Source organism: Sarcophilus harrisii, chromosome 2 (assembly GCF_902635505.1).
Source record: "Sarcophilus harrisii chromosome 2, mSarHar1.11, whole genome shotgun sequence".
Classification (NCBI taxonomy): Eukaryota; Metazoa; Chordata; class Mammalia; order Dasyuromorphia; family Dasyuridae; genus Sarcophilus; species Sarcophilus harrisii.
In genome coordinates, this window is record NC_045427.1 from 338,596,014 (window position 1) to 338,620,254 (window position 24,241).

General features: G+C 33.7%; 1 protein-coding gene across 1 annotated transcript in view; it reads right to left on the reverse strand.

Annotated features, from left to right (window-relative positions):
* SEC23A (Sec23 homolog A, COPII coat complex component) overlaps positions 1 to 22,981 on the reverse strand; it is a 79,131-nt gene extending 56,150 nt beyond the window's left edge. Inside the window, exons 1-8 of the mRNA XM_031952950.1 lie at positions 22,889 to 22,981; positions 14,900 to 15,138; positions 11,800 to 11,857; positions 10,214 to 10,300; positions 9,260 to 9,496; positions 3,400 to 3,479; positions 2,217 to 2,361; positions 847 to 1,005 (exon numbers count right to left, since the gene is read on the reverse strand). Of these exons, the coding sequence (XP_031808810.1) occupies positions 847 to 1,005; positions 2,217 to 2,361; positions 3,400 to 3,479; positions 9,260 to 9,496; positions 10,214 to 10,300; positions 11,800 to 11,857; positions 14,900 to 15,120 (987 nt within the window). The 5' untranslated portion in view covers positions 15,121 to 15,138; positions 22,889 to 22,981. The remainder of the gene's footprint in view (positions 1 to 846; positions 1,006 to 2,216; positions 2,362 to 3,399; positions 3,480 to 9,259; positions 9,497 to 10,213; positions 10,301 to 11,799; positions 11,858 to 14,899; positions 15,139 to 22,888) is intronic.
* Positions 22,982 to 24,241: the final 1,260 nt, after the last annotated feature.

Below are 24,241 nucleotides of genomic sequence, written 5' to 3' on the forward strand. Positions count from 1 at the left end.
GTTTAGTTTGATATGTAAATCCTTTTCTGCTTTCTATGTGTGAAAAACTTCAAGTTTGTTGGTGATTATCAAGGTGACAAAAAATACACTTTTTTCAATGAGGACACCACAACAATCCAAGGGATTTGTTAAATTTTCTAATCTCAAAATTCCAAAACAAAAATTATATCTAACTTACAAAAATACAGAATCACAGAATCTGACTTGTAAGAGAATCTAGAATCAAAGTAATCCAATCGGTATTTCACAAAGAATAGCCAGTACAACATGACCAACAAGTAATTCTGCCTTCTTACACCAAATATTAAAATTAAATTAAACTAAAGCAAATCCATTACCCTTAGAGAATCTAGATTAGCCAAGTGTGATTTTTTTAAAAAAAGCATTTTTTGTTGTTTGCTTGCATTTTGTTTTCTTTCTCAGTTTTTTCCCTTTTTGATCTGATTTTTCTTGTGCCACACGAAAACTGCAGAAATATATACAGAAGAATTGCATATGTTTAACATATATTGGGAAGGGGGTGGAAGAAAGGGAGGGAAAAAATTTGGAACACAAGGTTTTACAAGAGTGAATGTTGAAAATTATCCATGCATATGTTTTGGAAATAAAAAGCTTTAATTTAAAAAAAAAAAAAAAAAAGAGCGAGAAAGAAAGCAGAACTTCTGACCTGATTAAAAATCTTTTAGACTTTATTCTTTGTAAGCTACAGTGGCACAGTGTATAAGGTTATGCTATCAGGAAGACCAGAGTTCAAATTTGGTTGAGACACTTTTTTACTGTATGATTCTGTCATAAAATGTTTGTATTATATCTCATGCATTAAGTAAAATAAAAACTGAAACTTACTTTAGTTCCTTTTTTAACATATTTAGCATTGTCTTTTTCAATATCATGCCAAGATCTTATAGGTGTCTTTAGCTCATCTCCAACGACCATTCCAGGACCCTGAGTAGCTGGACCACCAATGAACATCATAATACGAGCACCAGTGTTTGGGAAAGTGCACTGTTAGAAGAAAGCAAAACATCAACAACAGTTCAACAAAAATTATCTTCTCTAATATTTCAAGGATTAAAATAGTTTTTTTTTTAAACCAACAACACTAAAAGACTTCAGAACTTTAACCAATGGAATGACCAGCAATAACTCAGATAAAGCATGCCTATTGCCTTTCAGGAAACAAGGGACAGACCAAAGGGACAGACCAACAGTAGAAAATGAAGCATATATTTTCAATTATAGACAGTATGTTAATTGGTTAACTTGACTATATCTATTTGTTACAAGATGGCTCTTTGGGAGAATGGAGTTATCCAGATAAACTCAATGGACAGGGACAATAATAAATTACAACAGTCAAAATAATTCAAGGATCAGTGTGTATTCTCTCCACTGTCAAAGCTAAAAATATTTCTATAACTTAGAAACCTGTATTTCAGAGCTTTCTATAGTCAAAAACTTTCATTACTGCTAATGGTAATCTTCTTTGATCTTAATGCAATTGATTTTTAGACAACAGATCAATAAGTATTCAAAGACTTTCCAAGCTGGTAGACCTTGTCTAACAAGTCTCTCAAGAACATAGTTTCATTTTCATCCCACAATAAGGTAATTAAGGCAAATAAGATTTCAGTGGAAGAAAGAAAACATAAACAAACACATTTATACAAATAAAAAACATTTTTGAGTCCAAAAGAAATAATTTCTTTTTTTAATATCTAAAATGCTGCGAATCAAGCTTCCAAAAATGCAGTTTAAAAGAGAAAACAAGCCCAAGTATTCCCTTTTCTAAAAAAATCCTATTATAAAAGAAAAAAGGTTCTTAATGTTTAAAATATGCAAATACAAATGCAATCCTTATAAATAAGCCTTCTTGCCTGTCAACTAATTCTTATGTTGATAGCAGAGAGGGAGAAAAAACAAGAAGGTTACTTTATATATTAAAAAGTTATAAGAGACAAACTTATAGAGTAAAATAAGCAGAATCAGGAGAACAATTTACATGGCAACTACAATAATGTAAAGGAAAACAAAAATGAAAGACTTCAGAAATAGTATATATGCTTTGGTTTGGGGCTTTTTTTTTTTTTACTTAATAATATGTATTTATTTAAAATGATACTACTAATTAGGAATGAGAGGAAGGAGTCATTGAGACTTGAGAATGATGTGCAAAAGAAAAAATATCAATAGAAAAAAAAAGACATAATCATTACCTCCAGCAATCCTACAGCTATGGAAAGAGCCACCCCTGAGGAACGCAAAGGTCTTTTTCCCTGGGGAACAGGCCAAGGGTCTCGCTGGAGTTCTCCCAAAAGGTCTGTAAGATTCATATCTATTTTCTGTACTGGTTGTAAAAATCTACAAAAGAAAATTAAAGGACTCCATTTAATTTTTTCCAGTATTCACCCTAAAAAATAAACTCCTTTGTAAAACAGTAGAATAGAAACAAGGCTGATTATCTAAACACTATACTTAATATATATTTCACTTTCCTATTAAGATATGGAACTGTTAATTTCCATATGAAAATAAGCAGTAATTAGATATATATGTGTCAAACTCAATACCCTCTTTTCTCCCATCAAAAGAATAGCAAAAAGAAGAAAAAAAAAATGCATTAATGCCCTGTAAAATATACAACATGCATATATGTCAAAAAAATTTCTATAATAAAATGTAATAAATGCTATGAATACATACAAAATCAGTCATCAAAACATTAGGCAATTTCAAACACAAACATTTATTGAGCACCTACTAGCAATGAGTGGGATAAAAATTTGAACAAGAGGGGTAAATCCTACGTTCAATGAACTTAATCTATTTGAGAGGTTATACACTCATATACAAACACAATAAAAAGCAGAAGTGTAAAAATGCATAAAATATAGGAGAGTTCAAAAGAAGAAAATATCACTTCTGAGGAGACAGAGAAAGGGAAAGTAGATTAGAGAAATCTTTACAAAGAAATATATTGCAGAGACAGAATTAATAAAACTTTGTAACTGACTGATCTGGGGGGAAAGGAAGTATAAAATATATAAAAATTTCAAGTATTAGTTATCAGAAGAATGGCAGAACTACTTATAAAAATCTAAAAGTCAGAAGAAATGAGAGACTGGGGAAGAAGGAAGACAGGGAGGAGGTAGATATGATATATGTGGTTGTTCAGCTTTGGACCCATGTTGTCTGAAGAGCTAGTTCAGACTTCTATTACAACTGGTCAGCAATAATATAAAATCTGGACTCGAAACCCAGTAGAGTTCTAAGCTGAAAATAAAGATTTGGGAGTTAGCAAATAAAAAAGTATAATACCTTTTCCTTTCAACCACTATTTCTACAAACACAAATAATTTAAATTCAAGGAAAAAGTGAAGAATTATTTTAAATTATTACCTGTTTGACGGAGGTGGTTGCTGTACCTGAGGGCCACGAGCTGCTTGAGTAATGGGTACTTTAGAGAGTCCCAACATTTCCTGTTGTAAAGGTAAAAACATTTACATAGATGAAATTCATATAATGAATCATAAAAGACACTTGTATTTCATAACTAGTTAACATAAATTATTGTGACTTTCACCAACATCTTATTTTCTTATAAAAATACTGAAAAAAATCCATTCTCCATATATAATTCTCAGTTTTGCTTTTCATTTACCAAGTAAAATGTTCTTTTTATTAAAGTTTTCATGGATTTCTAAATGCTTACTATTGAAGCAAAAGAAAAACATTGTGAAGTATATTGAAAGTGTGAAATAAAGTGTAAAATCCATGACTTTATGAGTCTGGGGAATTCAAGTATGGGAATCCTTCTACTATGGAAAAGTTCTAAGAAACTGCACAAAAAAAGGGTAAAAAGATCACTTCTCCAGTGTGACAGCAATAATGTGTCAGAGATGTGAATACAGGCACTCCTGACATTAAGTCCAGCAGGCAGTCCACTATTCTATGCTGCTTCTGCATATATGTGTGTGTGTGTGTGTGTGTGTATGTGTGTAGGTGTAGGTGTGTGTAAAAGGAAACAAGTTTACTAACAAGAATTTCAAAGAGATGAAAAGAGGAATAAAATGAAAAAAAATTAATGGAAAATATTAATGCTGTGTTTATAAATTCTGGCATTCAATTTGGCTAATTGCCAAATTTCTCAATTGGGAAATTGTCAACCTACCCATCTCCAGCTAATGTCTACATCAAAAACCAATGAATAGCTAGATTCAGGAAGACCTACAAATCAGAGTAGACCTAGAGCCAGATTTATAGGGACTATCTTAAGACAAAACTAGAAGCTTATCTCACTGACAGAAAACCAATCCAATACTGAAGAAAGCAGACTCAATACAATAAAATACAGAAAAAATGATTATAATAATGTAAAGGAATATATCAAAAGACATGAAAATTCAGATAAATGTAATGATTTTCATTCCAAAGGACTGAGGATGAAATATGGTTCCTCTGCAGAAAAGCAGAAGCACAGAATATTACAGATGCAGACCAAGGTAGGGTTGAATCCTTCCATTACATTCTAGCTCTCATGCCTTAACTAGGTAAGAATATATCTTACACCAAGTATGAAAAGTCTTTGAAAATCACTAGATTAAGTCAACTGATACTAGACTGAAACTCTGTTCCAAAAGACTTTAGAAAACATGGTCATGCTTGCATGAACTGATGCTGAGTGAAATGAGCATCATATACTTCATTGATCATTATGTACTTCAACAACAATACTATATGATGATCAATTCTGATGGATGTGGCTCTCTTCAATAATGAGATGAAATAAATCAGTTCCAATAGAGCAGTAATGAATTGAATCAGTAAAACCCAGCGAAAGAACTCTGGAAGATGACTATGAACCACTACATAGAATTCCCAATCCCTCTATTTTTGTCCACCTGCATTTTTTATTTCCTTCACAGGCTAATTGTACACTATCTCAAAGTCCGATTCTTTTTGTACAGCAAAATAACTGTTTGGACATGTATACATATATTGTATTTAATTTATACTTTAACATATTTAACATGTATTGGTCAACCTCTCCCAGACAGGGTGGGGGAAAGGAGGGGAAAAGTTGGAACAAAAGGTTTTGCAATTGTCAATGCTGTAAAATTACCCATGCATATATTTTGTATCTGGATTCTTGGGGGAGTTCTGGATTTTGGCTATAATATTTCTAGGTTCTTTTCCTTTTGGAGTCCCTTGTAGCAAGTTATTGGTGGATTCTTCCTGTTTTTACTGTGCCCTCTGATTCCAAAAAATCTAGTTTCATCATTTATTGAAATATTTTGTATAGGGCACAGCTAGGTGGCGCAGAAGGACCAGCCCGAAAGTCAGTAGGACCTGAATTCAAATCTGATCTCAGACATTTAACACTTCCTAACTGTGTGACCCTGGGCAAGTCACTTAACCCCAATTGCCACGGCAAAAAAAAAAAAAAAAGAAAGAAAAAAAAAGAAATATTGTGTGTAGGCTTTTTAAAATTATGGTTTTTAGGAAGTCCAATGATTCTTAAATTCTCCTTGGATACTCTTCCAGATTAGTTATTTTATATAATATATAGTTTCTTCTCTTTTTTCAATATTTTCATTTTGTTTTAATAATTCATGCTGTCTCGTGGACTACCTGATTTATTTGATCTATTCTAATTATTAGTAAATTGGCCATTAGGGTAAAATTTTCCAATTATCTTTTAAGCAATCTATTCTAATTCTTTTCTACAGAGTTCTTATTTCCCCTTTTAATTTCTTCTGGGAACTCATTATTTGTAGTCTATCCATTTTTCTATTTAAAATCTCTGCCTTTCAGTTGTTATAAAGTTATTTTCTTCTTCTTTTGGGGAATCACCAAATCTATGCTAACTTAATACTGGTTGGTGTTTCGTTTGATTTATTCCTTTAGTTCCTGAAATAGGGCTTCATGCTGAGTGGGATCCACCCATTGCTGTACTTTGGAATGGGGATGTTCTGTCCACTTTGATTTTAATGTGGGCCTTTAAAATTCAGAATGTTGTATGTTCAGGAAGCTTTATAAAATCTCGGGATGTGATATGAAGGATTTCAGAATCCCCACTGAGCTCTTCCTAATCTGAAAGCTGCCATGATGCTCCCTGTGGTTTTTAAGATCCCTCCCTGGAGTTTTCTGAACTCCCTGGGGCTTTCTAGGCAATCCCTTCACTCTTATTGCCTCCAGACAAAGTTTTGTAGACTCTTTGCTTCTAGGAGGCTGCTGGTTTATTTACCTATGCTGGTTTTGCTGATAGGGGCCCTTTCCTAATGTCTTTGGGGTTCCACTGACTTTTTGTGCAGTTCTGAGTTGCAAAGAAATCACTTTTACAGTTTATCAATGGACTTCTTAATTGTTGATTAATCTGGCACAAATTTCAGGATTCTGCTGGAGTAGATATATAGGAGTTGGTGAGGTGGAAGAGGGGAAGGTAACATATGCCAGATGTCCTCAAATTTATTTCTACAATATTTCATCCTAAAATGACCCTTCCTGTTACTATGTCCCCTTATGTGTTGTTTTCACATTAGCACTTAAGTTCATTGATGATAGGGACTGTCTTTTGTATTTATGTCTTCAAAGTTTAGCAGATGTCCTTAATAAATTATTTTTTTCACCCATTCCTGGTCCCAAATATGCTCTCTATATATCCATTATACTTCTAAATTCATATTCAATCTCCTGCAACTTCATGCAGTCAGCTCGTTTAGAATCAGAAACTACATGGAACCAAAATGCTAGTTAACTTATACATTTTATTCTACCTTATATTTTATCAGTGAATAACAATGGTTATATAATTTATATATTTCACAATTCTGCAATTTATAACTGGGAAAGGAATAGAAGACATTATAAAAAACAAAACAAACAAGCTCACTTAAGTAAAACTTAAAAGTTTTTGGACAAGTAAAATCAATGCAGCTAGAATCAGAATCAAATATTGGGGAAAATATTTGTATTAAAATATCTGATAAAATTCTAGTAGAAATGCTAAATTTGGGGGCAATTTAATGTTGCAGTGACTATATGACAATATGTTGCTGTTTAGTCATTTCAGACTTTTTTTTATTTTCCATGATACCATTTGGAGTTCTCTTAGCAGGAATGGCTTGTCATTTCCTTCTTCAGTTCATTTAACAGATAAAGAACTGAGGCAAACATGGTTAAGTGACTTTCTAAGAGTTACACAGCTAGAAAATGTCTGAAGCCATTAGTTGAAATCATACTACTAAAAGGTTTTTATCATTTCTACTAGTTTGATGCATAAGAAATAACTTGGAGTTACTTTAATCTCCATTTCTCTGTTTATTATTGGTTTTGAACAACTGTTTGCTTGGAAATTTTTTTTTAAACTGCTCATATCCTTGACCACTTCTTTTGTATTTAACTGAATTCTTTATAGATTTTAGATGTCACTTTTTTTATTGTACAACGTCAGGATTTTATCAGATATTTTAATGTAAATATCTTTTTTTAACCAATATTTGGTTCTGATTCTAATTGCATTAATTTTACTTATCCAAAAGCTTTTAAAATTTGTATAATTGAGTTTGTTTGTTTTGTTTTTTATATTCTCTTCTATTCCTTTCCCAATTATAATTTTTTTCAAGGAAAGTACTGCTAAGAGGTCTGTTTAGGATTGTCTTGGAAAGGGTCTGGTGTGTCAAAATAAATGCATTAAAATTTAAGCTTGCTGTTGGTTTAAAAAAAAAAATGTCACTTGGTAGAGTTCCTTTCCATTGCTGGACAAAGTATATATTGTCACACATGTTACAACTGATATACTTATTACAGGATCAGAATGCCCATGAGTAAAACACAGACTCAAAAAAGGGGACTGAATCTGCAACTTTTTTGATAATAAGATTAGTCCTCTCCCAATACAGGACTACAACTTAGATCATTATCAGGTTGTCTAGAAAACACTGACAAGTCAAGTACTTTCTGAAAGGTTAGACAGCCAAAATATAGCAGAGGCAGAACTTAAGCTCCACGTCTTCCTAATTCCAAAGTAAAACCCTCTGTGCGGTACCGACTCTCATTAGTAAAACATACCAACAGCATATCAGTACAATTTAATAATTACCACTGCCTACTAAAAATTTGGAAGTTTGTAATATATGATTCTAACATTTAATTTTCATTCTAAACTTAAAATTTTTAAATTTTAAAATACTGGGCAACTTAAGTTACTACACGTCAACATTTTGAAACTATTAAAGTAAAGCAAATGGAAAGAAAAGACTAGAATGGAAATAGGCATATGATAATGTTCATTATGTCATAACAATTACAACAGCGTCCTCCACTAATGGATTATTAATAGAGCTGTGAACTGATCCAACCATTCTGGAGAGCAATTTGCCAAAGGGCTATAAAACTGTGTATATTTTTTGATCCAACAGCATCACTATAGTAGGGTCTGTATCCAAAAGAGATCATAAAAGATGGAAAAAGACCTACATGTACAAAAAAAATATTTGCAGCAGTCCTTTTGGTAGTAGTAAGGAATTAGAAATTGAGTGGATGCCCCTCAGTTGGTGAATAGCTAAATACATTATAATATATGAATGCGAATAGGTTATGATACATGAATGTAATGGAATATTATTATTCTACAGAAATGATGAGCAGGCTGATTTCAGAAAAGCCTGGAAAGATTTATATGAACTGATAAGTGAAGCAAGCAGAACCAGGAAAACACTATATGCCATAATAGCAATATGGTGTGATGACCGATTGTGATGGACTTGGGTCTTCTCAATAATGTGGTGATTCAAGACAATTCCAATAGATTTGGAATGGAAAATGCTAACCAAATAGACAGAAGTTCAGAGACTAAATATGGATTGAAAGATAGTATTTTCATTTTTTTGTTTGTTTGTTTATTTGTTTTCTTTCTTATGTTTTTTCCCCCTTTTGGTCTGATTTTTCTTGCACAACATGACAAATGTGGAAATATGTTTAAAAGAATTGTACATTTTTAACCTATATCAGATTGCTTGCTATCTTGGGGAGGATGTTGGTAAGGGAGGAAGGAAGAAAACTTTGGAACACAAAGTCTTGAAGAAACAATATTGAAAACTATCTTTACATGTAAATTGGAAATATAAAATACTATATTAGCTACCCTCTACAAAATATTTTTCTGAAAAGTAATTTGAAGAAAGCATTTACATTTTCCATTTTAAGTGATGATCTTTGTTCACATACACACTTTGAATTACTACTCTTGCCTACTCACCTGCAATTGCTTTGCAGTTAAATCTTTTGTTCCTCTGAAGACATAGCTTTTTGAAATGCCCTCGCAACCAAGTTCATGGACCTGTACCATTCTCCCAAAGGTAATAAGTCCCACCAAAGCTGTAGATGGTAAAAGACTGAGTGACATCTGCATGGATTCTTTCAAAGCTTGTAAATCTTCATCTTCCATACAAGTATCCACCACATACAGAAATATCAAAGGCATTTGAGGGCCACGCTTTAAAAAGACAAATAATCAGAATAAAGGGCAGGGAAATAAACATGTTATTGCTTTTTGTTTTTCCTTACAACTATACTTTTTTCCTTTTGCACAAATTTACACATTCTTCATTTTCACAGCATTAAAACTGTGCCAGGATAAAACATACTCAACTCAACCACTCAAGCTACTTAGGATATTATTATTTCCATACCTTAAATACTTGGAATATACACATAGAGATACAAAATTTCTGAATTTTACAAGGGACTAACATCAATAGTTTAATAAAGTCATATTTAACTAATTAACTAAAATTTAAAATGCCAACCAGCATTTAAAAATCAGTTTATGAATATGAGAGAACTGACATCTTAGTAACATATCAAGATTATTACTGCTTTGTTGATCACATCCAGAAATCCAAAATAACAAATTTAGTCTTGTTATACTAGCCTTAAAAGGCTAAAATGCCAACAAATTCAATTTGTAGAGAGAAAAAGATTATGTCTTAGTCAAGTGAAGCATTAATTCACTCTCACATTCTAATCAATATAGTTATTGTAAAAGGGAATTCATGTTTAGTTAGGGTTTAGAACAGATAAAACCTCAAGTCCCTTCCAACAGATTTCATATTTCTACAAAATCACTGTTAGCAAACATGAGGGGATTGGTCTTTCATCTCTAAATCTTGTGATCCCATAAAGGTCTTTAAAGATGTCCTGATAGTCTTACCAGTACTACATATTCAATGCTTGAAAACTGAGGTAAAAGTTCAGCAGGTTGATTGAGTTCAGATATACCAGCATATGTGGGTGGAAACTACAGGAAGGAAAAGAGTAAAATTTGAATACTATTTTCCAAGAAAAAATTAAGAAACAGAAAAGATAAATACATGTTTTCTTGATTGTTTAAAAATCAAGAAAACTTCCATGGATTTAAACAAGCCGTTTCTCACCCTAGAAGAGACTCCCTCAATCTGTCTTTATTTAAATCTTCCCTTTTTTAAAAGTTCCAGTTCCTATCCTATGTACCTCTAAGAAGCTTACCCTCAGCTAAAGGCGATCCTCTACAAACCAAATTTTTCATTCTCTGATCAACTTCTATGCCCTTGGCGCATGTTCATTTTTTCCACTGGAAGTCCCTTTGGGGGCAGATTTTACTTCATTTCATCAGTACCCGGGCTTAGCACAATGTTATTCCATTAGGATGCAGAAGCCTAGATAGCAGGAGACCCTTGGCAGCTATCACTTATGTCTTGTGAAGAGAAATAACCTCCAAACTAGACAGGGAACCCAATCAGCTCTAAGACCAAGCCTTAAACATTTTCCTCCTCTTCAGGTCTTTATGGGGATAGCCAGCCTCTCATCTGGGAAGTTAAAAAAAGCCCAATAATCCTCATGGATCCTTTTCACTCCCCAGTTTGACACAAGAAGGGATATCCCTGGGATCCAGAGAACCCCAAATCAGAACAAATCTAAACATTCATTCCCATGACATCCTTTCAAACACTTGAAGGCAGCTAACATACCAATAGCCAAAAGGCTACTGATTGAAAGTCAAAAGAAAATCTCTCATGAGCTGGCCTTCAAATAATCACTCTCCAGGGCTGAGGAACTCTGCTCCTGCCCATAATAGATACTTCACAAAAGTACCAAAAAGGAGAAAAACTGGCTGTCTTAGACTCTGCTTCACTATAGAGACCCAAGACCCAAGAATCCTGCCTCCCAGTCCAGCACCCTCATATTCCAAGTTCCCTGTAGGGAACACAGACCTCTTTGCTCCATGAGTCAGCTATACCACAGAGATCTGAGGCATTCCGTTTTCCAAGTACAACTTCCCTCTTGCCCTACCCCCATAGTTCTGCTCTCCTTATTCAAACCTGCTACCTCTCTGATACCATTTCTTTCAAAGCTCTCAATTTCCCAGGCAAGGTTTCTTCCTCAGCCCTTTCAACTTATTTCATAATCCTAGGATCTTTGTAGCAACCATCTCTGCCCCAAACCCAGTAATCTGAGGTCTCCTCCCACTCAGCAGAGATTGTGGTCTCCCAGACCTAGCTTCCCTTGGATATTAAGTTTCCTCATCTTAGGGAGGTCTCCCACCCCTAACTTTCTGTCTTTATATTTGCAACCCCAAAGCTTAGCACAATAACTTAATTATAGAAAGATTAATAAATACACTTTAATTAAGCTAATAAAGATATCTTTGTTCATTTAATTACTTTTAAACATAAATATTCATGTACTAATTCTGCCATAAAGTACTGTTAAATAGCTAAATAGGAATGGATTCAACTTGCAAATTATGAATTTTCTTACCTGATTCCTTTGATAACAAAAATTGCAAGCCCACAGTTTTGCTCGGTAATCCACTTGACTTTTTTTTTAAAAGATAAGAAATGGTATAAAATTATTTATTTAGTAGTACTTCACTTATGTGAATGTTTTACATTAGTAAAATTATTTTTATAATTTTCAAAAGCATTTTTCAAATCATCAGAATAAAAATATTTCTATATTCAAAAAATAAAAACAATAGAATCTGCTAACAAGGTGATTTTTTTTAAGAAAAAACAAGTGTTTAATTTCATATTCCACTAGACACCTAAATCGCATTCTATATAGAATAGAACTCATGTAAAACAACTTGTATAAAAATAAGACATATAGACATTTTTAATTATCATAGTTCCTCAAATTTAATATTGGCTATTACATATTGAGCTGAATCTAAAGGAACCATACCTAAGTAAGATAACACATAAAATCAACAATTTCTCTAAATGATAAACAGTTTGTTTAAATGGAAAGAGTAATGTAGCAACTTTTCTGCCCTACATCAAATGCCAAATTAAATTAAAAGGGTAAACAAATCATAGATTGAGAGTTAGAAGGGCCCTCAGAAGGTATCTAATCCACCTCCTCATTTTACAAATTAGATTCAGAAAATTGAAGTTACATTATGCAGAAAATAAAGAAAATAAATTAGTCACAACTAATAAAGCACGGGAGCTTTGAGTCACAATTAATAAAGCACGGGAGCTTTGAGCTCAGAAAATAGAGCACTGAGCCTAGAGTCAAGAAGAACCAAGTTCAAATCTGGCCTCAGATACTTACTGTATGACCTTCAGCAAGTCACTTAACATGTTTGCCTTAATCCACTGGAGAAGGAAATGACAAAACACTCTAGTATCTTTGCCAAGAAAATTCCATGACCAGTATTGGCATGCTATGGTACACAGGGTCAAAAAGTCAGACACAATTGAGCAACAATTTTCTGACAACTAAAGTAGTTTTACAAAATCAAATTTTTGTTGATAAGATGATACATTCCCTTCTCTCAGTAAGGATATGAATTATATGGCTATGGAATACAATATATATTATGAAACAAGTCTGCTAAGTCAGCTTGATTAGTTTGAAAGTTCTTCTTGTTCACAAGAATTAAACAATCAACAAGCATTTATTAAATAGTTACTTGGTGCAAGGCACTGTGGATACAAAGACAAATGCAAAACAGTCCCTCCCCTTAAGGAACTTACATTCTAGTATAAAGAGACACATAAGTACACATGTACACATAACTATATATAAAGCAGACAGAAGCTGATTTTGGAGGTAAGGCACTAGTAGCAGGCAGGATCAGGAAAAGCAGCATGTAGAAGCTTGAGCTTGAGAAGAACTGTACCTTAAAGGAAATTAGGAATTATAAGATATCAAGGTGAGAAGGGATGGCACTTCAGGCATGGAGGGGATAGTTAATACAAAGGTACTACTAACATTGATAATGGAGTACCATGGACAAGGAACAATGAGTAGATCAGCTGCATAGATCACAGTGCAGATCACAGATCAGGGCAGTAACAAATAAGATTGGAAAGGCAGTATGAGGTTGAGCTTTTACATTTAAAAGGTCTTTACATGTTCAACTCAAAAAGGGGCTAATAAAAAGTTATAGATAAATGACTGTGAAATAAAAATAAAAAGTAACAAAAAAAATAATCAATCAAAAAATATTTTTAAGTGCTTATTGTGTGCCAGGCACTGTGGTAAGCACTGAGGATCAAAAATAGGCAAAAAACAATCTTTGTTCTCCCTTAGCTCACAAGCTAATCTTATTTATAAGACTTATCTCCAAAGAGTCTCATATATTGCAAAGAGTAAATGCTTAAAAACAAAGTAAAGAAGTAAAAAAGGAAGGAGGGGGAAAGAGAGTCCCTGACTAAAGAAAAAGTTAAGAAAAAGATAGCTGAATGTTATAATATCTAGTAATTATTATACTAGTCTGGTGAAAAGCAATCAACAGTAATTAAGTCTGGACAGATATTTCAATCCCTCGAGGGCTTAAAAACCTAATTACAATTCAAAAATGAATTATATAATAACATTATAATCAAGGTCTGAATGTGAAGTATGACTATTAAGTAATGACATTTTTTCTATTATAAATTTTAAAATTCATCCAAATCAATGTTGTTTTCTAAATATTTAATCTCAAGCTCCAAGGAAAAACTTCTGATTTTACCACAGGGAGTGGCTGAACACTCCAAAAAAAGGAACTCTTTGAACAGTGAAGACAGACTTATTATTACTAGCTTGTTTAACCACCTTATTCACTACATATGTATCTGCAGAATTCAAGTTACTTTGAAATCTGCCTTCAAAAAGACAAAGATCAGTCAGAACCAATGAAGTGATTCTAAATACTGGGTTGAAGACTGAATCCAAAATTTTAAATGTTTGTATAATGTAGAGTTTGTGGAAAAAATGCTTGCAAATCCTTCCCAGGTAACCACTTTGAAAAACACAATACTCACTTAGGAATATAAGTTTTTATGTGTCTATTTTTTAAAATTACTCATTTTTTTAAATGTTTATATATCCTATATGATGTGGTTAGATTAAACTGATTCATATATGGTATGGTTAAATAAAATAGGCAAGTTATCATTTAGTTCTTTGAAAGTTGCTAAAAACATTATCCAGAATACTGGTTTTTAACTATTTTTAGTGACAAAAAACATTTTTACTATAGGAAGGGATCAGAAATTTTAGATTTAAATCTAGAGAACCTGAGCTTCTATGAGAATCTCCAACATCCTACAGCAACAATAGTGCCATCTAACATAGGCATACCAACATAATAAATGCAGTATTTTGAAAAGTTTAATCAATTGTGTTTTATGGCTGAACCTGAAAAACTTAATTATTAAATTGATAATAAATACTATATTTATTGCAATAAATTCTCATATGAGGGCCTATGGTATTACAATACTACTCTTCAAATTAGAATGATGCTTTTGAAAACTTTAAAACATAACAGATTTTTTGACTAATTTAATTCAAGATTAATTTCATACTATAAGAAAAAAATGATTAACTGCTTTTTGCTTAAGGAAAAAAAAAAAGAACCTACCATAAAGGATTTAAAACTGCTCGACATGTGGATCTGCTGCAGAGGACAGGTTCATACTGAATAGGAGGTAAATCAGGTCTCTCTTTCAGTGGAGTAAATAGGGATGCCACAGGAACAACCATTCTTGTAGCTTCAAGACGACTTGAAGGCCAAACATTCCAACTAAATCGAACTCCATCTCGATCTTCATTTTGCTGGATGAATTCCAAGAAGGTCGTCATTGTAAATGTTATTTATTTCTGTAACAAAATGGTAAAATTCAGGCACTATTTTAAAAGGCAGATTATTCAACATGTATGGTTTTCAAAAAAATTTATTAATTAAAAATCATGAAATAAAAATGAATGAAGAGGGGAAAAAATAATTCCTAGTTTACAAAACTAACAACTCAATAGTTGTAATTCCTTATTGAATTATATGTTGTTTTTTTTTAAGTAAGCAGTATAGGTTAGATATTGACAATTTTATGTGCAATGTTTTTCTATTCTGCTTTGGAAATGCTTATTTTTTTTTCTAGCATTCATTAAATTCAGAAGTTTTAAATTTTAGAAGCATTTAAATATAAAAAAAACAAAATAATAAAATAAACTTGTAATTTTAAATCAGTGGAATACATAGATAAAGTATCTTTTTCTAAAAGTAAAATTTCTTAAAAAAAAAACTATGGTCAAAGGATATAGTCAATTTCCAAAGGAAGTAAGTCAACCTATAAATAGCCACATGAAGAAAAATTTATTCAAATTAGTAATAATCAGAGAAATGAAAATTAAAGCTATTCTAAGATTCTACCTCAAACCCATGAGATTGGTAAAGTTGTCAAAAAAAAGAAAGCAACAAATGCTAGAAGAAGAAAACAGATATACTGATGTAGGTGTCAGACTCACTATCCAAACCAGATTAAATGAAACTGGGAAATGTTTACCAAAAATAAGAATAATAAAATAAATTATAGATAATTTAATTTGTAGTTTTCTATGTCAACATTTGGCCTTATTTTATTTATCATGCTATTTCTATTTTGAGTGTGATACCACTGTATCAATGCATTATTGATGAATTATGGAATTATGAACTGGTCCAGCCACTCTAGAAATTTGGAACTATGTCAAAAAAAAAAAAGTCACTAAATTGTGCATTCCCTTTGAGTCAGAAATGGCACTAGTAATGATATCAAATAATAAGAAAGGGACTCATCTACATATAAATATTTATAACAGTTCTTTTTGCAGTAGCAAAGAACTGGAAACTTAATCAAACCTATCAATTGGGCTAAACAAATTATAGTATATGCATGTAATGGAATGCTGGAAGAAATAACAGAAGTTATTAACAGAGAAACCTAGGAAAATGTATATGAACTGATACAGAACAAAATGAGCAGGAAGAGAACAACTTAAAAAGTAGCAGCGTATAAGAACTCTGATCAATACAATCAATGATTATCCCCGGTTGCAGAGGACTCAAATCATGCTATGCAACTCCTAACAGAGAATAACCGATTCAAGGTACAGAATGCTGCATTTACTTTGGAAAATGATCAATTTGAGGGACTGTTTTGCTTGAATGTACACATTTGTCACAAAGGTTTTCCTTTTCTTTTTTTTTTTTCCATTGGAGAGAAAGGTGAAAAGGGGAGTAAATAAAATTTTTGCTTATTAAAAAACTCAAATATAGTATTTCAATATATATTTTAACAGTTTATTACCAAATAATGTGGAAGTAATATCATATTGTGCATGAAGTGCTAGCTGGATTTGCGATCAAGAGGTTTCAAATTCCCTGGATTCAAATTCCACTTTTGAGACTTTACTAGCAGTATAAATCATTTAATTTCTCAGTTTCTTCTTTTGTAAAATGAGAGTTGTAAACTCCAAAGATTACTGCTAAGGTTCCTTTTGGCTACAAAGGTCCTATAATCATATCATATTTTTCACTAAAGTTCTACTAACATATCATGGAATGGAGATGGCCCTGATCTCTTAAATTTAAATATCCAAAAAGCTATGATAGATGCTATCAAGCTGAAAAGATTAATAACTATAAGTCTGCTTATCAAAGATCTTCCAAGCAAAGTACTGAGAGACTCACCAACAGACTGACGAAAGGATAAATCATTTGGGAGCTATGGCAACACTCAAACCAATAGTCTGTTATTAGTAGAGAGATCTCACAATAATGAAACTGCAAGTCTTCAAAGAGCTAAGCCAAATGTGTCATGGATTATTCTTCCCATAGTATAAGTTTTAGTATTCCAACATTTACATACTTATGAAATGACTAATAAAATTGTTCTTAGTCCTGGACTACATTCTAACATAACAGTTCCTTCTACACAGATATGGCTTTTCACTAGCAAAGTCTCTGCCCTAAAGGAGTTTACATCCATTAGGGAAAATAATACATGCATTAGTATATAGAAAATATATGCAAAGCAAATATAAGTTAAATTTTCAGGAGGAGGAACCAACAATTGGAAGCATAAGGAAAAATTTAATGTAGAAAGTTTTGCTTGAGAAGGAAAACAAGAAATTCTAAAAATCAAGTGGGAGAGTATATTCCAGGTATATTAATTAGCTGCTAGTTTAAAGGTTAAAAAATAGATCAAAGATCAAAATTCAATTATAACTTTCCTTCTAATTGGTCTTCCTGATTCAAATCTCTCTCATGACAATAAACAATCTTGCCAGATCACTCCTTTCTCCATAAATTCCAAATGGCTCCCTAATCTGGAATCCAAGAACTTAAAAAAAAGTTATGAAAACAATATTTTATAATTTTATAATTGATTTTCTTTAATACTTTATGTACTTCGTTTTATATATTTAAAACATTATTGTTATGAGGTCAATAGGCTTGGCTTCACTAGACTTGTCAAATTGGTCCATATCAGAAAGTTAAGAACCTCTATTCTAAAGTCTTATTTAATACCTCTAGCATTTAAGGAGTTTTCACAGCCTGGCTCAAACATACTTTTCTAGTTTATTTATACATTATTCCTCTTTACATACTCTATGATCCAATTGGAGCAGCTAGGTGGCCCAGTGGAGAGTACAGGGCCTAGAGTCAAGAAGACCAGAATTGAAATTTGCCTCAGACACTTACTGGCTGTGTGACCCTAGGCAAATCATTTAACCCTGTTTGCCTCAGTCTCCTCATCTATAAAACAATCTAGAGAAGTAAACAGAAAACTACTCCAATATCTTTACCAAGAAAAATCCCAAATGGGATCATGGAAAATCTGGCACAACTCAAAAATGACTCAACAACAAAAATAATCCAATTAAATTGGCTTTTTTGCTACTTCTCACCCATCTCTGTCCTTTGCACTCACTGTCCTCATACATCTTCATTCCCTCCTCACTTCTGCCTCTTAGAATGTCTAGATTTACTCAAACTTAAGTTTAAACACCATCTCCATCTCCATAGAAGTTATCTTATATATAATTTTATAAAACATAAGCTCCATGAGCACAGAAACTTTCATTTTTGTTATTATATCTCCAGCATATAACACAATGCCTGGCATACAATAGCATTTAATAAATTGTCAGTGGCTGATAGATTAACTGTATGACATTAAGCATGTTAAGTTACCATCATCTCTAGGACTGTTTTCTCATCAGCAAAATGAGGGGAAAAGAAGGGAAGGGCAAGAATTTGAACTAAAAATATCTAATATTAACTAAATAATAATTTAAAAAGAACTGTTTCTCTCTCCAATCCATCCTTTCCATATACTGGTCAAAATGATCTTCCTAACATACAGGTCATATCATTTAATAAGCTGAAATGACTCCTTATTATCTACAGAAATACAAATACCTCAGCCTAGCACTGAAGGTACTCCATAATCTAATTTTAATCTACAATAGTGTGTAAAATAACTGGGACTAATGAGAATAAGTAAAATAATTAATTTTATTGCCTTATAAAATTATGCTTGGGGTGACTAGGCGGCGCAGTGGGTAAAGCACCAGCCCTGAAGTCAGGAGGACATGAGTTCAAATCTGGTCTCAGAAATTTAACACTTCCTAGCTGTGTGACCCTGGGCAAGTCACTTAACCCCAATTGCCTCAGACAAATAAAAAAAAAATTATGCTTACAACTTTTTACATCTTCAAAAAAAATTTAATATGCAATATGTACCTTCTTTTGTTCTATTTTTACATCATTTAGACAGTTCACAAGACTGACATTTTTAATTTTTTCCACATATATCAAATATTAAGCAAAGATGTGACAAATAATCCATTTTTTTCCAAGCCTAGCTTTGATTACAGTCAAATAGTTTTCAATCAGTTTAATTCAGTTTAAATCAGGCAAAATCAGATCACTAAAATAATTTTCTCTCCACCTCTTAAATAAATTTCTTAATATTTCATGACACATGGCATAGTAAAAGGCCATGCTGATGGCATTCCACTTTCACTGGGGAATTTCTGTAATTCTAGAACAATTTTGCTTCTTCATATTCCAACATAATTTATTAGAGTCAATGAAGTTAAGATTTCTTGGTCCTTGGAAAGTAAAAATTCTTCAAAATATCTTGAAGAATTACACTATTTATGAAGATGGGCAGATCTTATGGAATCATCTGGACTCCTAAAAAAACAATTTTGGTACAGCCTTGAATGAAAAAGTGAGTTTCTTCAGTAAAAATTAACTTTTCCCAATCTTTGATATTTCAGCATTTGAACTATCTTATAATCTTATAAAAATCATTCTTTATTGATAGCAGCAGTTCACACCTGTTTTATTTTACTAATCTTCTTGTTTTTCTAATTTAAAGAAGCCTGTATCCCTTTAAGAGATTCAGCTTTTCTTTCTGAGAATTACTTAAGGTGCCTCACAGTAGTTCTTAGTTTTACTATTTTGTTTTGTTTTTTTAATTTTCAACCACACTTGCCTTTATACTGTAAAACCCATTCTATAGCATTATGAATTAAACTGATCCTTGAAATGACTGATTTACCCACACCAACGTCCACTGTAATATCTTTGAAAAACCATAACTTTTGCACATTTCCTTTGAGTAATAACTATTTTTGAAAACTATAGAATTTAGTGAACAACAATCAAAGCAACAAAAACATCTATATAGTATGAAATCTATCAACTGACAGGACAAACTAAAAATGGGGAAAATCAGGGAAATGAGCACAATCTGTTTTCATCTGGTCGAGATTGGACATAAAAGTCAGCCTAGTGTAACTAGCATGGCATAGGACAGGACCCTTGCTCTCACATTTGAATTTCTATCAAAATTGCCTATCCCAAGTAATTAGAACTCTACTTACTGTATCTTTCCAGCCTTATCTTAAATTATTTTTTCATATACTATCATCATGGAAAATTTGACATTTCATTTCTATCTCCCATGTCTGTGCACTGCACAATTTAATACTCTTCATCTCTGATCATCATCATCAGAATCATAGCTAACAATTATTTAGTACTTACTATGTATTAGGCATTGTGCTAATAAACACTTTACAATAATTATCTCATCTGATTCTCATAATATCCCTGGAAGGTAGGTGCTATTATTATGTCCATTTTAGAGATGAAAAAAACTGAGGCAAACCAGGATGACTTGTCCAGGATCATTCTAGTGATCAGCTATCTGAAGCTGGATTTGAATGGAGATCTTGCTGAATCTTCTTCAAAGCTCAATTCAAATGGCATCTTACTAGTTAGAGCCTTTCTCTGATTCCTTCTTCACCATGACTTCTCTATCTTTAAGATAACCTGAATTATGAATACATGTTGTTATAGGTAAGCTCCTCCAAGACAGGAATTCTTTTGTTTTTATCTTTGTATCCTTGGAGCAGGCACTTAATAAATGTCTGTTGCCAAATCAAATGAACTCTGGATTAGAATCCTGGCTTTGCTTTACTATATGTCACCTTGGGCAAGTCACTGAAACTTCTTGGTCCTGTTTCCTTAACTGTGAAATGAAAAGGTTGATTTCTCAACCAGATGATCTTTCAAACAACTTCCACCTCTCTTCTCTCTATATACCAGAGATTCTAAACTCTATGGTAAGTGATTTTATTTTTGTTAATGTTTTGATAATTGTACTTCAATATTATTGGTTTCTTTTGTAAATCTTATGTATTTTATTTTGAGCATTCAAAAACATTATTCTGAGAAAGAGGCCCATGTGTTTCAGCAGAATGTCAAGGGTCCATGACATACACAAAATTTCAAAATACCTACTTTGTTCTATCTTGCTTCCCATAGGTCCAATTATTTTCTCAATGCAAATGATTCTTAGTTCTTTTTGTCCAACCCTAATCTCTCTGGAGGGAGATCCAATCCCTCACCCAGTCTTGAACATCTCAAATTGTCCCATTCCACCTCATACCAAACAAGTCCAAAACAAAACTACTCTTTCCCACCAACCTTCATCTCTCTCAAATTTTCTTAATACTACCCAGAGTAACTTCCCAAGCAAATAGACTCAACTTAACTTCTCACTCAGAAATCTGCTGCAACATTTCTCCTAAACATCTCCTCTCCCCTCATGCAGCCCCAACTCTGGAAAAAGTCTTCAACACTTCTTACCTGCATTAATCTTCTAATTGTTGGTCTTTCAGCTTCAAGTCTCTGCTCATTCCAGCCTCTCTTCTACTGAGCTGACATAAAGAATTTCCAAAAGAAATTTGACTACATCACCCACTCTATTCAATAAACTCCAGTGTCTGTCTCCTCCAAGATTAAACACAATATTTGTTTAGCTTTTAAAGTGCTTCAAGATAGGCCCCTTCCTACCTTTTCAGTCAATTCCCCTGACACAGGACATTAGCCCTCTAGCCTTCTTGCTGTTCCTTTCCCTCAAAACATTCTTTTCTCCTTATTCTGCCTTTTCATAACTGTCCTCTAAGTTCTCCTCCTTAGCTTCTCGTTCCCTTAAGTCTAAGCTCAAATACTACATTCCACAGGCTCTTCCCGGTTCCAAATATTGCATAGTTACTTAAGTTTCTTCCTTAATTGAAGTGTAAGCTCCTTTAGAACAAGGGCTATTTTTGCTCTTTTTTGTATCCCTAGAGTTTAGTACAAAGCCAAACAAGTTATTTATTAAGCTTAGGAAATACTGGGGATACAAAAAGAAAGAAAAATGTAAGTCTTAACCAGATGAAATTCACAACCTAATTGAGACAATACAGCAACAACTAAATACGAAGTGGTTACGTCCCTAGCACTAAGTGGCATACTGTAAGTGCTTAATAAATATTAGCTGACTAATTATGGCTCTAAAATTCAATTATGAAATTGAATTCCCCTGTTGAAAAACAAAGACTCCGACTAGAAGTATGATATTTAAATCAGTATTTTCTCGCTGAATTAGTTCAAACAAATTCGGGGAGGGAGGGGGTTCCCATCCTGTGAAAAAGATCAAGAGATCAAATTTGTTCTTCATTAACAAATCAGATAATGATAGCGTTTCCAAAAAGCAGCATCTTTCACACCAATGCTGGGAGGCATTTCCCACCTTCCACAAAACCAGATAAATTTAGGACCATTTGGAAACCAATACACCATTCATCGTCCAGACGTGGATGGACTCCCCTCCCTTTGTTCCCTCCCTCCGTCCCTCAGCCCCCGCGGTCCCCCCAGGCTCCAAGTGACAGATCGCCAGGATACAAAGTCAAGCGACCCGGGAAAGGCGGGGCGGGGAGTTGGGCGCCGGGCTCGGCCCAGGCTGGGTCTGGGGCCGCTCGACTCTGTCTCCCGCCCCAAGCCGCCTTCAAAAAAAAACTGGTCCCAAGGCCCGGGCGAAGCTTCCTCGGGAGGGTGGGCTAGCGAGAGCAAAGGAGAGTTTCCAGCGGCCGCCAGGCCCTCTTCGGCTGCCGGAGGGCCCGCAGCGCTCCTCCACCGATCCTGGCTCAGAGACGCACCCGATGCCCACCAGCACAGCCTTGGCATCTAGACACACGCCCCTCCGTAAATAAGAGGGAGCGGGGTCCCAGGAATACAGGCTCCTACCTTGACTGCTGGGTCTACTCCGCGTCCGCTGCAGCCTCCTCCGCAACCTTAATCCAACTGCCCCACCCCCAAGACGGCGCGGGCGCCCCGCCCCCCTCGTCAGGGCAGAGTCTCAGGATTCAAGCAACATGGCTGGTGCAGCCTCTGCCACGTAGAGAGAAGGGGCGAGGCGGTGAAGGGAAGAACAGGGGAGAGTCCAATCCACTGTTTGCTGTCTCCAGATAGTCCTAATCTAAACTCCTAATCTACTCAATCGAGGAGCATTTTTTATGGCGCATATGTTGCAAGCTGGATGCTAGGGTACAAAGACAAACATGAGACAATCTCGTTCTGATGACAAGACAATAAATATGTACAAAAAATTTTAAAGTATATACGATATATAAATATATACAGATAATCAAAATAAATACAAGAGAATTAAGTAAAAGAAAGTTAAGGAGAATAGGCACTAACAATTTCGGGAATTGGAAGAGAGATTCTATGAAGTAGAAGTGAAGTGAGTTAAGTGGTATTAGTAGATAGTGCTGGAGTCAAGACTCTTCCTCCACATCCTAAGATGGTTTATTAGCTTGTGATCCTGGGTAAGTCATTTGACCTATTTAAATCTTATTTCCTTATCTGTAAAATGGAAATAATGGCACCTATCTCACAGGGTTATTATGAGGATCAAATGAGTTAATATGTACCAACCTTAAAACTCCCTATATTGTTCCAGACATGGGGGCCAGACTGTGTGAAGACATGGAAATTGGTGAAAGGAATTATTACCCCCTGTTTACTTGTGAACACTTTGGGCTCCAAGGAGGCAGAGAAAGAACATTAAGGAAAACTGATAAAAGTCTATGTGTAAACAGTTTGAGTTAAAATATGAGAACCGACAGAATTTAGAGTTTCCTGGTAGTTAATAACAGTTTTTAAAACTCAAGAAATCCATTTTAAGTCAGACATGAAGCCAAAAATCCTTCTATAGTCCCCAGTCACCTGATTTATAATTTCATCAGTTATAAACTTCAAAACTTTAAAAAAGTCAAGTACAAATGAGCTGACGGACCAAATGCCCCAAAGCTATCATATCTCAAGTCATCACTCTGCCTTTAAACATGTCTTCTTTCACAGAACATTCACTTGAAGGACAGTTCTCTATCCTAGGTCCAGAACAGTCTATTATCAGGAATTTATACAGGAGAAATTGTTTCTTCACAAGTGCATTTCTGTCAAACTATTTACATATAAAAGGGATACACAATACCTTACATAGGAAATGGAGTATTCTATGTGAGAAAGAGCAAGAGGAACTGATAAAGTACAGGAAGGAGAATGATGTAATTGTTGAAACTAAGACCTTAAATC